Source organism: Cercospora kikuchii (genome assembly GCF_019650295.1).
Source record: "Cercospora kikuchii DNA, contig_00007, whole genome shotgun sequence".
In the NCBI taxonomy this organism is placed as follows: domain Eukaryota; kingdom Fungi; phylum Ascomycota; class Dothideomycetes; order Mycosphaerellales; family Mycosphaerellaceae; genus Cercospora; species Cercospora kikuchii.
Window position 1 is genome coordinate 2366435 of NW_025408588.1, and position 15046 is coordinate 2381480.

At 51.1% G+C, this 15046-nt stretch overlaps 7 protein-coding genes across 7 annotated transcripts; 6 read left to right on the forward strand and 1 right to left on the reverse strand.

Annotated features, from left to right (window-relative positions):
* Positions 1-897: 897 nt before the first annotated feature.
* On the forward strand, positions 898-1658 carry CKM354_001102200 (uncharacterized protein; the record flags this gene model as incomplete). Its single annotated transcript, XM_044806499.1, has 2 exons — positions 898-1522; positions 1582-1658. The coding sequence occupies 2 exons, from the start codon at positions 898-900 to the stop codon at positions 1656-1658; spliced, it is 702 nt and encodes a 233-aa protein (XP_044662434.1).
* A 157-nt stretch (positions 1659-1815) lies between these two features.
* CKM354_001102300 (uncharacterized protein) lies at positions 1816-2387 on the forward strand (the record flags this gene model as incomplete). Its single annotated transcript, XM_044806500.1, has 2 exons — positions 1816-1828; positions 1879-2387. 2 exons carry the CDS (start codon positions 1816-1818, stop codon positions 2385-2387), a joined length of 522 nt encoding a protein of 173 aa, XP_044662435.1.
* Positions 2388-2638: 251 nt separating this feature from the next.
* Positions 2639-3459, forward strand: CKM354_001102400 (uncharacterized protein; the record flags this gene model as incomplete). Its single annotated transcript, XM_044806501.1, has 2 exons — positions 2639-3215; positions 3326-3459. The coding sequence occupies 2 exons, from the start codon at positions 2639-2641 to the stop codon at positions 3457-3459; spliced, it is 711 nt and encodes a 236-aa protein (XP_044662436.1).
* A 160-nt stretch (positions 3460-3619) lies between these two features.
* CKM354_001102500 (uncharacterized protein) lies at positions 3620-4483 on the forward strand (the record flags this gene model as incomplete). Its single annotated transcript, XM_044806502.1, has 1 exon — positions 3620-4483. One exon carries the CDS (start codon positions 3620-3622, stop codon positions 4481-4483), a length of 864 nt encoding a protein of 287 aa, XP_044662437.1.
* A 252-nt stretch (positions 4484-4735) lies between these two features.
* Positions 4736-5050, reverse strand: CKM354_001102600 (uncharacterized protein; the record flags this gene model as incomplete). The annotated part of the gene is made up of 2 exons (XM_044806503.1): positions 4736-4828; positions 4907-5050. The coding sequence occupies 2 exons, from the start codon at positions 5048-5050 to the stop codon at positions 4736-4738; spliced, it is 237 nt and encodes a 78-aa protein (XP_044662438.1).
* A 322-nt stretch (positions 5051-5372) lies between these two features.
* CKM354_001102700 (uncharacterized protein) lies at positions 5373-7169 on the forward strand (the record flags this gene model as incomplete). Its single annotated transcript, XM_044806504.1, has 1 exon — positions 5373-7169. The coding sequence occupies one exon, from the start codon at positions 5373-5375 to the stop codon at positions 7167-7169; it is 1797 nt and encodes a 598-aa protein (XP_044662439.1).
* A 913-nt stretch (positions 7170-8082) lies between these two features.
* Positions 8083-8676, forward strand: CKM354_001102800 (uncharacterized protein; the record flags this gene model as incomplete). Its single annotated transcript, XM_044806505.1, has 1 exon — positions 8083-8676. One exon carries the CDS (start codon positions 8083-8085, stop codon positions 8674-8676), a length of 594 nt encoding a protein of 197 aa, XP_044662440.1.
* Positions 8677-15046: the final 6370 nt, after the last annotated feature.

The following is a 15046-nucleotide window of genomic DNA, read 5'->3' on the forward strand; positions in this document are numbered from 1 at the left end:
TGAGGTGTTCCTACAGTAGTGGGGCACAGACTGTGTCACAGAGGGGTTGGCGCCGAATAGTGAGGCCATATTGCAGCTATATGCCCAATAAAGTCCCGCTGCAGACAATATATGCACATAGATACATGGACTGGTCGGAGCTCTCCTCTGTCTTGAGCATTGAGCAATCCGATCAAATTCAGCAGAGCGGGAAAGATATGATCAAATCGTTCATGATCGAAGCAAAATCCTATTGTATCGCGTCGACTTGACGGAAATGTTTTGTAATCACCATTTATCAGCGCCACCGAGTCCGCAGCCTTTCGGTGTGATGATCCTCTGATTGCCAATGGATATACTGCGGAAAGAGCCCGCCACGAACTTAGGAACAACGATCTTGGCCCTTGAATGCTCCAAGTTGTATGGTATAGATGCGAAATAATCGCGATGACAGATTCGCATCGATGCAGTCCCATATTCGTAACTGCATCGGAGACTTGGATTCGTGGCCGCCGGACTATTGCGTTGAGCAACTGGCGAGAGTGAGAGCAATCGAGCTGTGGAAAGACGCGATCAAGTCGATGCTCCTGGACGGCAGGCTTTGTAGAGGTAAATTAGATAGGAGGAGATCTTTGGCTTGAGGTTCCCTCGTGACTGCTGCCGCGACGGACGTAGGAGTGTGGAACGTTCATGTTGCTTGAGTATTGTTGTCTCAGTGCCGACATCTCAGGAGCAGCCAGCGCGTTTCGCGCATCAGCCACACAGCAAGTGTGGCTGCTCGAGATCATCACTCCTACTTTCACGCTCCTCTCCGGAACCATTGGACGCGTCCGACAGTATCTCGCGGCCTGGATTGCATCTCATGATATAGCCGATAATCATTTCGCGTGCGACCGGTCCAGCCTTCTCACAACAATCATGTCAGACGATCCTTTCCAAGAAGCTCAGGCAGACATCCTCGCCTTGCTCCAACAAACGAGGCCACTGCTGCAATCTTACTTGCGTATCCGATCCACAGCATCTTCTCCATCTGCTCCCGAGCTAGTCGAGGCCAGAGATGAGCTCGAAGGCACGCTCACAGACCTTTCCACCGATCTCCAGGACTTGGTCGACTCCGTGAGAGCAGTAGAGGGGGATCCATACAAGTACGGCCTCGATGTGCCCGAAGTTCAACGACGACGGAAGCTGGTAGAGGATGTGGGACGCGAGGTGGAAGAGATGCGCAAGCAACTGAATCAGACTGTCAGTGCTGCAGACCATTTGGCGCATCCGGACTCCTTTGGCAGCGCAGATGGAGACGATGACGACGACTACGGCGCTTGGGAAGAGCAGCGACAGATGGAGATAATGCATGAGCAAGACGAGGCACTGGATGGGGTCTTTCAGACCGTCGGCAATCTTAGAATGCAGGCTGATACGATGGGACGCGAACTGGAGGAGCAGGCCGAATTGCTCGAGGATACAGAGAACATCACAGACCGAGTGGCAGGAAAGCTTGGGACTGGCATGAAGAAGATACGATATGTCATCGAGAAGAACGAGGGTAAGTCGTGCTCAAGTGCTGGGCTACTACAAGAGTGGACAAAGCTGACAAGGTGGTAGATCGCTGGTCTGGCTGCTGCATATCGATGCTCATCGTGGTGCTCATCATTCTGCTGATACTGGTCATCGTTGTTTGAGAAAGCAGAACACGGGCGAATGACCACGACAAGGCCATGCTTGCCCACATATCCCATGTAACTTGCAACCTCAGGCAGGAGTGTGGCGCATGCGACTGGCCCACCTCGACTTCAGAGGGCTCTCGAAGTATGTCAACAGCAAGGACCACAGAACACAATGCAGGGAGACAGTAAGTATCGCATCGAAACTCTTCTTCTGGACCGATAGCTGAAAATTTAGACGCACATCCTCTGCTGCAACAGACGGCGCTCAGCGTGAACCCGTTCATCGACTTGCCGAAAGCACCAACCCTCCCACACAACTATGCTTCACTGCCGAGTACGCTTCCGCCTTCTATGCTCAGTTCACCTGCAGTCGCTTCGAATCCAGAGCTTCCGGCATACGTGACATCATCAACGGGTTTCGCAGCACATCCGAAGACGATCATCGCACAGAACAGAGCATTGCTGGAGCAGATTGAGAAGCAGCGCACGGATGCAGAGAAAGAAGTCAGGGAATGGGAACAGAAGATCAAGGATCGAGAACTAGCTGAGAAGAGGAAGAAGGCTCCCGGCTATCTGGACACTGAGCAATATATCCTGCAGCCTGAGAAGTCAACAGCACGATCCCCTGCGGCAGCTAATGTCAACCTTATGGATGAACCTACTCAGTATGCGAAGCAAGACAAGCAAGTCGACGACCTGGGAGACGCGATGGATCGTGCTTTTGGTAGGAGCGAGCTTGGCTGAGTTCGCTCGCACGTGTGGTCTATTATCACCAGAGGACTCGATCACGTTGAAAACGCTCCGTCGAGGGTCAACTGTACTCGAAAACGCGTGATACCCTTGAGGAAATGATTTGTCTCATGCGGATATTCTTGGAGATGACTTGTACGTCGTGAATCGTTCACATGAACAGAGGGACGGGATTATATGGTGGTGATCTAGGCCCCCAACCTTCTTCTCCATTCAATTGTCGAAGCATTGGCAGTTAACAAAAGATGAACTTCTTCACGACTCGTTTAGCTCCATCCAACAAGGGCTTGAAGATGAGTGAAGGCGAGTACCAAGCAAGAGACCCACCTCGACCACCACCCGAGAATGTTTTACAACTCTTCCAGCGCCTGCACCACGTTGAAGGCGACACTATCAGGGTCTATGCGTCTGAAGACGATGCTGAGCCGATCTTTGTGCAGGAAGGTCTGCTTCGGCTCGTCTTCCGTGGCTCGTTGTGGTTCAAGTTTACCATAGCACAGATGGACCTCAAGTCGACTTCCAGATTGGTCCTCTACACGCAACAGGATGTGCTCGCAATGTTCCTTTTTTGGGTCTTCCACGCTCGAGTCCCAGGTTTGCATGAGGTGGGCCAATATCCCAGCATTCCTAGTCAGGACGACGAGGACGACTATCAGACACTGCTTGTGCGAACCTGGGTTTTCGCAGATTCCGTCGAGCTTCCAGGCCTCCAAAATGCGCTGATGACCAAGTTGTTCGACGCCTTCGACAATCCGGCCAAGGACATACAGCAGAGACTCTTCAGATATGTCTGCTGGCGTCCGAAGCTGGCACCAAGATGCGGTGGGCACTGTTGCAGTACTTTCTATGGTGCGAAGACCACAGTGAGCGAGGGTCGGACGACTGTGAACTTCAGCATCACGCGCGACTGCAACCATACATTGATGTTGAAGGTGTAAAGGAGATCGAAGCGGATCTCGAAGATGCGAGAACTGTACGCCGCGTCCTCGATGCAAATCAGCGCAAGAAGCGCCCTGTCGCGAAGTCGTTCCTTGTGTTCGATCCACTGGCGTCAACGCGTGCTTGAAAGCATGTGACATGGGCCTGACTTTGTGGCACCACTATTCACCACGACCCACACATAAGCAGCAAACATCTTCCTTGTTTATTTCGGCCAACTCGACTCTACTGAGACAGTCTTATCTGCATCGATACACCTGGGGCCACACCAGAGACACTTGAGCATCATGGAAACAATAAGCCCTAAGACGCTCGAGCGCCTCTTCCGCACACACTCGCTATCCTTGGACACTTTGCACTCCCTTCTGACACCCACGACTCACGAGGGCGAAGATGGTATCAGCTGTGATACAACGCAGCTCGTCACATCTCCTCAGACGACTGAAACTTCTCTCGAACTTCTTCGACGACTGCGCGCCCCTGATGCTGAGCTCATCCGAGTGCAATGCACTAGAGATGTCAGCGAGCGACCTCTCCTGATTTCCAGATCTCTTCTCGAACACGCGTCACCACTTTTCGGCACCAAGCTCAGATACGACGACACGCTTGTACTTGACACGAATGTGTTTGTGTACGCCACCTTCATCTATTGGCTATACCACGAACGTGTGCCAGAGCCAGGAGACTTCAATGGCGACTGGAGCAAGCCTTTGACGGAGCACGAGAAAGAAGGATTCCAAATATTGTTGGTCTCGAGTTGGGCTTTCGCAGAGCAGTGGCGTGTGCCTCGCCTGCAGAACGCTATCATGGACACTCTCTTCGACACTTTCACCAATGGAGATACAATCGCGCCAGAAGTCATGAAAGAATGTTTGGAAATTTCGAGAATGGAAAGTGCAATGAGATTTGCTTTGATTTTCTACATGCTCTGGTCGGACAATATCAAGCAGCAACAGGATCCTGGATCGTCCGAAGATGGAAAGAAGCTACTGGTTGATACTGTGGACATTGGAGAAGTTGCAGGTTTCGATGACGATTTCATGTTGGCTACGGAGGTCCTTGTTTGGAGGGAGGAAGAGGCTCTTGCGTTGGGCGAGTCTGCTGATGGCGAGATGCCGACAGCTGAGAAGTTATATGTCCCGGTGGAGTGATTCGGGATTCCGGGTGCTGTCTTCTGCTATGTGTCTTTCAGTACGATCAGTTTGAGTCTGCTGTGTGCTTGCATGTCAAAAGTTTAGTTCATGCTTGGGTATCTCTGTATCTGAACTTCTAAAATGCACCACTTTCACCTAACGCCACAATACATGCATCACTCAGTGCTGACTCCGTTCACCTGCCGGTCTGTTCCCCTCGCCTATCTCCGCCGCCCATACTGCCCTCGAGCTCGTTGCACCCCACGCTGCTCACTTGAACTCGTTCGGCCAGCACTTCTCCTTCGGCCAAGCATCGCTATGCGTGCTTGCATGCTGCTCGAGGATCTTCAGGTTCGTGTTGTCCTTTATCAAACCAGTCAGATATTTGCACACTACTCTCAACGCGAAGCCGCGTCCAAAAGAAGGAAGGGAGAGCCTTACGAGTTCCTTGCGGCAATACGCGCAAATTGATTTAGGCTTGGCGGCTTTGACCGGCGTGCCGTTCTTGTGAACTGGCACGCGAGTTCCTGCGGCTTCGGCCTTCTTCTGTTCGCGGTGCACGCGGTCTTTCTTGGTGATAGGCATGGTGAGGGACTTGCTGTTGGTTTTCTGGGAGTTCTCTTGTGGTGATTGGTGGTTGTTGGTTTGGTTGGTGGGTCAGCAAGGGGACAAAGCTTCTCAAGTGCGAACGTGAAGTGAGAGAGGGAAGTTTTCAGAAGTGACAGAAGTCTTGGCAACAAATTTTGGGCCTTTGCGAATTGAAGGTGAATTGCGACTTCCAGTCATGGACTGCATGTGAAAGACGGGCTCGCGACGACTTACATTCACTCCTTGATTTATGGCAGACTTCAGATGACAAGTTATACACGGGACCGAACTCGATAGAAAGATCCTGGCGTCAGCAAAGATGGACAAGGCCATTGGGCCAGAAAAGCCGCTGCCATATTGCAACGACTTTGCGAGCACTGAAGAATACGTCGAATCTTTGCTGGACTTTGTCGGCTCTGACGATCTGCTGAGGACACTCTGTGGCGGTGTACACATACTGGACTTCTTCACCAGCGAGCCTTCACTTTACGACAAGATCCTACCTCAGGAGTGGCGAGACTTTTTCGTCCATCACGATGCATTGCGAATAGTCGATTTGCTCCTCAGAGATGACTTGTCGTTATTTGATGAAGATTCAAGCGTTGAGAATGCTACAAGTTCTGAACCAGCGCCACCAGAAAGCTTGTTGAACTTCGTCAAAAGAATCAGAAGTCATCTCCTGCTCAGAGAGTTAGGTGGGTCTCAATGCTCCCGCAATAGACAGGTCAAGCAGGTGCAGAAGCTCTCACGGAACGCGTCAGTGGGCATGAATGTGAAAAAGGTTCACGAGGTTGGCTTATTTGCTTCATATCTTGACACTCTTACATCGACTATAAGTGACTCTACTAGTAAACCTATCACGCACCTCGTGGACTTTGGATCTGGCCAAAACTACCTGGGCCGTGCTCTGGCTAGTGAGCCATACAACAGGAACATCGTTGCAATTGAGAGTAGGCAGGAAAACGCCGAGCGTGCAAAAGAGTTCGACGTTTTGGCCAAACTGGCAATTAAGCAAAAGATCATGCGGGACAAGAAGGCCTTCAGGATTAATGGCTTCGATCCGGTATCGGCTACGAACACCCTAGTCGCCAATGCTGATCTACCGACACCGCCTCCGGAGCACAACTCTGGACTCATTCCTCGGGCACCGGAAGTCGAGATGGCGGCGGCTGGAAAAGGCAAGATTCAATATGTCGAGCATCGAATCGCGGATGGCAACCTCAAAGATGTTATTGATCGCATACCTGAGGCTACCGCTGACAAGTACCTTATGGTAATGTCGTTACACTCCTGCGGCAACCTTGTGCATCATGGTCTGCGATCTCTGTTGCTCAATGACGAAGTCCGATGCGTGGCAATGGTAGGATGTTGCTACAACCTTGTTACAGAAAGGCTCGGACCTGCTACATACAAATTGCCACAACTCCGTCCTACAACATTCGATCATCCTCGCCTGGAAAAGACTGGTGAAGCAAATGATCCACACGGCTTCCCGATGTCTAAGCGATATTGCGACTACTACGACAACACGAATCCGAGCAACGAAGAGAAAGGAGTGCGGCTAAACATTACCTCTCGCATGATGGCTGTTCAAGCACCTTCCAACTGGGGACCTTCGGATAGCGAGAACTTCTTCACACGCCACTTTTACCGGGCCCTGTTGCAGCGGATCTTCCTCGACCGTCGCATTGTCGGACCACCCACTCCTAATTGCGTTGGAGGAGTCTCGCCTGCCGGCCACAGCAGTGGAGGCACTCCCATAGTAATTGGAAGCCTTCGCAAAGGCTGCTATGAGAACTTCACCACTTATGTCCGTGGCGCTCTAGCAAAGCTGACGCAGGATGAGGTCCACGGAGCGCTTTTCCGGGAGAAGATGGGAGATATCACTGATGAAGAAATCGACAGATACGCAACGGAGTGGAAGGAAGGCAAGAAAAAGCTCAGTATTATGTGGAGTTTGATGGCGTTCTCTGCGGGTGTGATTGAAGCTGCGATTGTGGTCGACAGATGGCTGTGGTTGAAAGAGCAGGATGAAGTGAGGGAAGCCTGGGTTGAGCCTGTTTTCGACTACAAGTTCAGTCCGAGGAATTTGGTTGTGGTCGGAATCAAGAGGTGATCAAGAGTCCAGCCGAAGTTTGCTCAGCTGGTGCCTAATCTCCAAGAATGGCATCGCTCAAGGCATGACACAGCTGCCAAACACGGTTACCAATGCTAGGCCGTGATCTAGACCGGGGCCTATTGTCGCGCGAAATCTCAAGACGTCTTCCCGCACCATACTGACGGACGAAGGCATCTTGTTCAGCTTCACGGTACTCGCTATCGGAATCACTGCTTTGCGTTGGCGTCCTTATTGAAGCTCGCGGTACCTGCTGCGATCTTGGCCGTTCGGAGTGCCTTGTTGGACTTCTAACGCGTCGGGGTCTGGACGCAGTGCTCAGCGATCTTACTCGCCCTTCTGGCTCGATGACAACGTGCGATCGTCTACGGCTGCGCTCACTTATCAATGGCTCATCATCCACGTCAACAGTGTCGCCCCGGCTAGGGATGTCGATCGCGATATCGCGTTGTCGCCGCCTCCGATGCAAAGATTCCCTGCGTCGCCTCGAGTTGGACAATCGTCCTTCCCCTTGCTGGGCAGGACGTCTGCTACTCTGGTGGAAAAAGCCAGATCGATGCGAATCGCTGCTTGAGCTGGAGTTGGTCCTTCCCCGAGCCTGCCAGCTGCGATGATGATGAAGTGGTCGAGCTCGATCTCTGCGCTGAACGAAAGTCACATATTCGTCAAGTCCGTCGGATCTCGGACGTGGTAGTGTCGAATATGCTCCTCTACTGCTGACGAAAGGTGTTGGCGATCGATGATGCCAGTCCATCTCCACCTGCAGTCGTCGCGGCCGTTCTGATCGACCATCCCGCCAGCCACGATCGTTTGCATTCAACAATCGGACGCCCTCGCGAATGTCATTTTCCGATCTCCTTTCGTTCGCGTAGCGTTGGCTAGAAGCAGATCTTGCCCTCGACGCTTCATACTCATGGTTGTGAGATGGAGGTCGACCATGATCTATGGCGCCGCGTCGGCGTGGGCTATCCGCACGGAAGGGCTGTTCAACCCGATCTCGTTGCGAGGCAGCCTGTTCGTTCATATGTCCAGCAAGCTCTCGCGCATAATGTCGACCATGTTCTCGAAGCTCATCCTGCCGCCGTTGTCGCTCGAACTCGCGTCTTTCCTGTCGATCAAGTGCTCGAGGGACGGCCCATCTCGCGAAGTCTTCGTGCTCCATGTCGGACTCACTTTCGATCGCATCGTCTTCTCCGAATATGACTTCGTCAGAATACAAGGCTTCACGATCGCCAATCTGGCCATATCTGGGGCAGCCATCTCGTCGTCGATCCCAGTGGTTGCTCAACTCCCTGGCCCGCTCGCCGCAGAGGTAGCAGAACTGCTCTCCACAGATGCAGGTGATGTGGTTACAGCCATCGGCCAATTGGACCCGCTGCCCGCAGTCTGGGCAGCTCTGGTAGTCTTTTCCTCGTACAAGACCCTCAAACGCCACATCAAGATCTTGCTGCGCAGCAGCATGGTTTTCTGCGGGAGGTTGGCAGTGGTGGGGAATGCGAATCTCTGATCGATCTTCGCGTACTGGAGGAAAGCATGCCGAGCATCGCAAGCAGGTGTAGAGCCTGCACTGCGGACACAGCTTGCAGACTGATTCCGCATTCGAACGCCTACCGAGGAAAGCGCCGCATGCATCTTCGCCTCTGAAGTGGCTACAGTAGACTCTCTCCGGCGCTGGACATCTCTGCTCACGATATCGTTCATCAAGTCGACGTAGAATGTTGTTGTCAAGCACATGCCGAAGGTCCCAGTGGTTCAGCGTTTGCCGACCCCATTTCGGTGGCCAAGAGGTACTGTCTGATAGCGCGAGTTCGAAGAAGTGCCGGAGACGGGGTGCACAGACTTGACTGCCGTCGATATATTGAGGTTGACATAGCAGTTCAGAGGTGCATACTGCACAGGTCCATGTCGGCTTCGAACTGCTTGAGGCAACTGGCTGGTGGACAGCGTTGCGGCTGAGGCGGGTCGATCCAATTTCAGTCATGGGTGATAAAGTGTTTGTCGTGACACTGTAGGTGTAAGTTATTCTGGCAAAGAGCAAACAGGCAAGAAATATAGGCGAGATCTGAGGCGATATGGACTACAGTTTATTGATCGTTGTCGCTTTGGTGAAGAGTGAAAGTGGATCGGCAGAATACCATGCTGCGACTGCCCTTCTTCGAGCACATATTGAATGCCTTTGCGTTGCGACACGTGTATTATTGTCTCGAAGTACGCAAAGCAATGAGACAAATGTCTCGTCGGTCAGATGATCTATACATAAGAATGCGACAGTCTCTGCGCAGACATTGGGATCATGCTGCGCAAAACCCATGTCCTACACCTTCCGTCGAGATTGTCCCATAGACATGATGGTTATAGTGTCAAAGAAGATGTCTCACTCGCACGACTCTTCGAATAACATAGACAGAAGAGCAAAGATGGAGAAGACATGTATAACCCCAGTTTCAATCACCCTCGTCGGGAGAAAGATTACATCTCAGCACAATTTCAACCACAAAACAACGCCCACAACACCATCATCGCCACCCCAACAAAATAATACCTTCAAGGATCCGTCATGCCTCGCACAATCAGTACTTGGATGGACGGTCTGATCCGGCCCGACACAGCTTCTGTAGACTTTCACGAAATCGTCTCCTCCACTCTCTGGTGCAGCAATCACGTCAGCGCAAGCGGCAGGTGACCATTTGAATACACCCCCTGTTATCTCAACCCGTGGCAATCTGTTCGGTGTCCTTTTGATGGCTCAATCTCCGATGTGTGAAGACAGCTCTGTGATTATAGTGGAAGATATCCGGCATTTGACATGCATTTGGTCGCAAGGAATATTCTGGTGTGGGAAGTTGTTATGATGGGACCACCACAGAAATCTTGATTAGCTCCTGCTCCTGCCATATGGGATCGCTGTGTGTCGGAATTCGATCAAGGTACTTCGCAGCTCAACTGCTTAATAGTCCGCCACCGCAACCAAGATCGCCTGCAACATCGCTTGCCATATGTTCCTTGCCATCTCTGTCGACTCCTAACTCTGCATTGCATCTCCCGGCCCGCGGTGTGGCCGCTCTGCGTCATTCGTGCCTGTATGCTGCCATCAAAAGAAGGGCCATTGTACGTAGACACGTATAGATCTGTCCTCTCGTGCTAGTAGTCGCATCTGTTTTCTCCCTACTGTTCTCCAGATTACAAGTCTTCGGCATACTCCTCGTATCCTGGTTGAAGGATATATGACAATCCTGGACAAATTTCACCCTTCAGGGGACGATCGGTCAGATTAGCTACAGTGCTTCCCAAATTACATCAAAGGAGTTTGTGACTTACGAGAGCTTCTTTCATGCACTCTGAATATTCTGGCGTACCATCTTTGAGTCCCTTCTTGAATGTGCAAAACTGCTTGGAATCTGACTTTCTTTGCTCACAATTGAAATCCTTTGGACAAGAAGGGTTCTGTAACTCATTGTCAATGTCCATTTCCAGTCCGACTCAAGTATTCGCGTCTCCCACTCACTAGCATTCGTCCTACACATTCTTGGAAGTCTGGGGACCCGAAGTCATGACCATTGCCCTCCTTCTTGCAAAATTCTCTTGCGTCAGTGTGTCGCTTCTTGCAACCGACATCCTTTGGGCAAAAATCGACCTGGATGCCGCAATTTAGCTACACTGCGTGTTTCAGACCGGTCCTACTCGTAACCGCACTCACCAATTGATCAGATATGCACTTCTGGAAATCGGACCCGCCGATAGTCAACTTTTTCTGGAGACAGTACTTCCTTGCGTCGCGGAATTGTGGTGCGCAACGGAATTCACCAGAGCATATGCCGTCCTACGAAAGTCATGAGCCATTTGGAAAAAGAAATGAAGTACTTAGAAAGGGTGGGCAGCTTCGTAGCAGGAAGGAAAATGGAAAGGTCAACGTACGAAAGAATTCTTGACGCAGCCCTGGAATTCGTGTCCTCCTCGTGTATAGTTGGCGCCAATGCAATAAGACTCGGTATCTGCATACTGGATCAAGCAGCGAGAACGCTCCGGGATCGTTCCGTTCTAGTGCGCGAGAGGAATGAGCGTTAGTTACTTGTTGCTTCGTGTAGGTTGAGTGGCTCCATACTAATGACTCTTTGACACAAGTTTGGAACTCAATGTCTCCAAATTCAAGACCTTTTTGGACACAACGACCCTTGGCCTCAGCGTATTGTACTCTATAGAGGAGACCTCCAGAGCATTCGCGGCGCTGCGCAAACAAGTTCCCAATCAGTAGTGCTTCAGCTGGAGTAAGAAGTCCTCCGGATTGTATTGCACTTACACATCTGTTTTGCAAGCACCACTGGAATCGATCTCCACCGGGTGGACATCTCATTGCGCAACCATCTCGACAGTCCACACATTTCTGCATTGGAGACTTGGGCGTTGGACAGTGACCGACGTACTCCCCAGGAGGTAGGCCGTCATCTGCTCCGGTCTTGTCTTCCAGACACCCTGCGGGGCCGGCGCTGCATGGACCATTGACGACACATAGAGGTGGTGGGGAAACAGTTTCACCACAATCATTCTGCGAAATATCCCAACGCGTGAGTAAGAGTCTTGACTGACAATAGCGAGAGCCTGGCAGTACTCACCAAGTCTTTGTCCGTACAGCCATATTGTGAGTGGGTACAGCTTTTCATCTGTCCATCCTTATAATGAAAGGAAGGCTATACCTGTGTCAACTTTCCTGTCGTCTCGAAAATGAGCTTTCCGATTAAACATGACTCACACAATGCTCCTGTTCAGTAAGACAAGTTAGCGATTTGATGTAGTCGATACATTGACTCCGGTATAGAACACTTACTCTTGAGACCCGATTGCGCTGCAACATGTGTATTAGTTATCAAAAGAACAGCCGTCAATAGATCGACAAGGCACAATTAGCAACATACGCAAGTGAGCTTGCATTCAGGTCCCTATTTCTCATTAGTCTTAGTGTGAGTTTGTAAGCGTCTACGGCGAACGTGCCTTATTCTGTCCAAACGTCAGCAGGAGCTTTAGTAGGTGGACTGCACAGAGATAATCTCTCACCGGTTCAAACGCAAAAGCCGTTACCGCGAGGGCAAAGAGTGCCGTAGACTGAGTGAACTTCATGGTTTACTACCTGCCTATCGTTGAGCTACAAGGACTTATACTAAGCCCAATGAGTGAAGCGATGTAGTTGGAAGCGTTGGAGGTATGATGCTTAGAACGAGACACGGCTTGCAAGCCAATTGCTCTATATACTCTCTGTGCGTATTCCTACTTTGGACTTCGCGATGGTCTTCCGCGGTCCCCTAAATAAGGTTACTTTTATGCAGCTCCGCGTCGTACGAGGCTGCGCGTCTGAGCTATAGGACCTTGGTCGACGGTAAGACATGCCTACTCCGCGCGGAAGCTTGCTTAACCTCAGTAAAGCTCTACTGTTGTCTATTATAGATGAATCGATGTTTGTTATATCATTATAGGTCTAAAGTCTTATGGCGATAAGCAAACAGTCGTGAGATACAGGCCAGATCTGATACAATGAAGTCACTTTGGTGAAGGATGTCAGTAGTCTTAGCAGAATACCATGATGAACCGGCGCTTTCTCGAGCACGTATTGACTACTTCTACTTGACGACAATACGTGAATCCATGGCTCAGCACACATTCCCCGTACCGATCTAAAATGGTCTGTGTCATGCACTTGCGCGAAACATTCATGGTTATTCCTAGGAGTCCGCATCGACATGTGAACTTTGGTGCCAATGTTCCATGGAGCGGCAATGTCTCGCTGACCAGATGCTTTGTGCCCACGATGCGACAGTCTCAGGCAGCGACATCACACCGAGCACAATATGTAATGTACACGGTCTGTCGAGACAGTTCCAGCGTGCTCGACAGAACATCTCTAGAGACATCATGATCACAGTATCAAAGAACGTGTCTCGCCTGTATGCTAACATAGGCAGAGCAGCAAACATAAGGTAGAAGATATGTATGAGAAGTTTCAACCTCAGTTGCCAGCGTGGATAGGAGACCAGAACAAACTAAAACGAGAAGAGAGCACCATAACACAACCACAAAGCAACACTGTCAAGCCATGCCTCGAACAGTAAGCAGCCGGGTAGAAGATTTGTTATCTTCACGCACGGCTACATTCTACGCTCGCGGGATCATCTCTTTCACTGACTGGTGCCGTGATCACACCAGTCTGCGCGGCAAGTTACCATTCGAATCGACACCGTGGTATTGCAATGGGTATTGCGTTATTCACAACGACCATCGCTGCCCAACCTGCGAGCGTCTCTTGGGCAGCTATGCAGATCAACAAATACGACTTTCAAGTCCTCCTTCAGACATGATGCCGGTTGTTGATGTTTGGAAGCATTTCCGCAGAACTTGGGCCAGCGAGTATGGCAGTGACAGGCAGAACAGGGGCGGCAGGGAGGAGAGGGTCTTCGACGGAGGTGCTCGCGGCGGTCATCATGAGCGTAGGAGCCCACATGCGGCTGCGTCTCGAGATGAAAGTCCGAGAAGAATCAGTGTTGCAGTCTGGTGCGATCCAAGAATTTCGGCAAGCCCTTCGATTGCTGCAGACGAGCTTTACATCTTTACAAAGACATCTGAACGCGTAAAACTCGTCGACAAATCTCGCAGAGTTACCAGCTTCCTTCGACTCCCGGACATGTCGGTAGCAGATGTCATTGACCGCTTGCTGCGCGATCCTCGCCGCCAGGAATTACTTCTCGTCTGGCATGTCAGAAGCTCGCAATCGTCGCGAAGCTTGCACAGGTCGACAAATAGCATTCTCGAGGAGATGGGGAAAGGTCATCTTAGGCGGGATAGAAGAAGAATCGTGCTTGGACAATCGGCGGAGAGATGGCTGGAGATCAGAAATGTGACTTAGATGAGCCAGCCAGCACTGGTGTCCAGAACTTGCACAGCTTTTCGACAGATCCAAAGAGGCAGATCAACCTGCAAAGAGAGTCGCCCAGCCAATCATAAAGCCAATTTTTTGGTGGTGTTGCTCTCATCTTTGGGATCGCTTTGATCGATATCCAGAGTTGGTGAATTCTGACATGCCGCCGGTTCCATTGGAGCAGAGGAATTGCGGGAATAATGTCGCATTGTGGGTGCCTCATAGGCTCTTCTAATCTTGTTTTTGGATCCACGATGTGCACATTTTTGTTCTGCTTCATGCATTTGCCGTTCGTATTATTTTCTCATGGTCAGGCCACAGACACATTGCGTCAACAGAGCCGATACTGACTTCTTGCCTCGCTGGTGATGAGCCTGACTGACCCTTCATTGATGGCCGGCGTCTGACCTGCGGTCTTGGTTGCAGCCCACAGCAGCTTTCTCGCCAGTTTGACTAGCATTCCACTCCTCAGCTTGCTTAGCCAATGAGTCAAATGAGATTGGAGGGCCGTTTCCACAGCCCGCGACAGCATGAAGTCGGCTCATCAGCCCTATCCAAGGGCGGAAGTAATCAACACCGCTGAGTGCGTTGACGAAATGCAGACTTTTCCAGTTTTCGTCCAGATACAAGGGACAAGGAAATTGATTGAGCTCATCGACTCGCTTGTTGAATTCTTGCAGAAAAGATTGAAAATCAGAGCCACGTGTGAAGTGATACATGGTGGCCCTTGTTGCCAACGAGGAGACTACTTCGCTGATTGGGCTGTATTGCGTCTCGTGTGTAGCCATGGGACCAGCTGTGGAGGCAGGGAGATGTGTGTGCTCTTCGGCGATACTCATGCTTGGGGCAGAGATGGACGGTGGGGCACAGGATCTTACGAAAGGCAGCATTGGATTCGTGTGAGTGAAGTCGGACTGCCCAGAGTATCAGGAGCGACGTTGCCGGATGGCGCTAAACCGCTTTCGGCCCCGGGCTT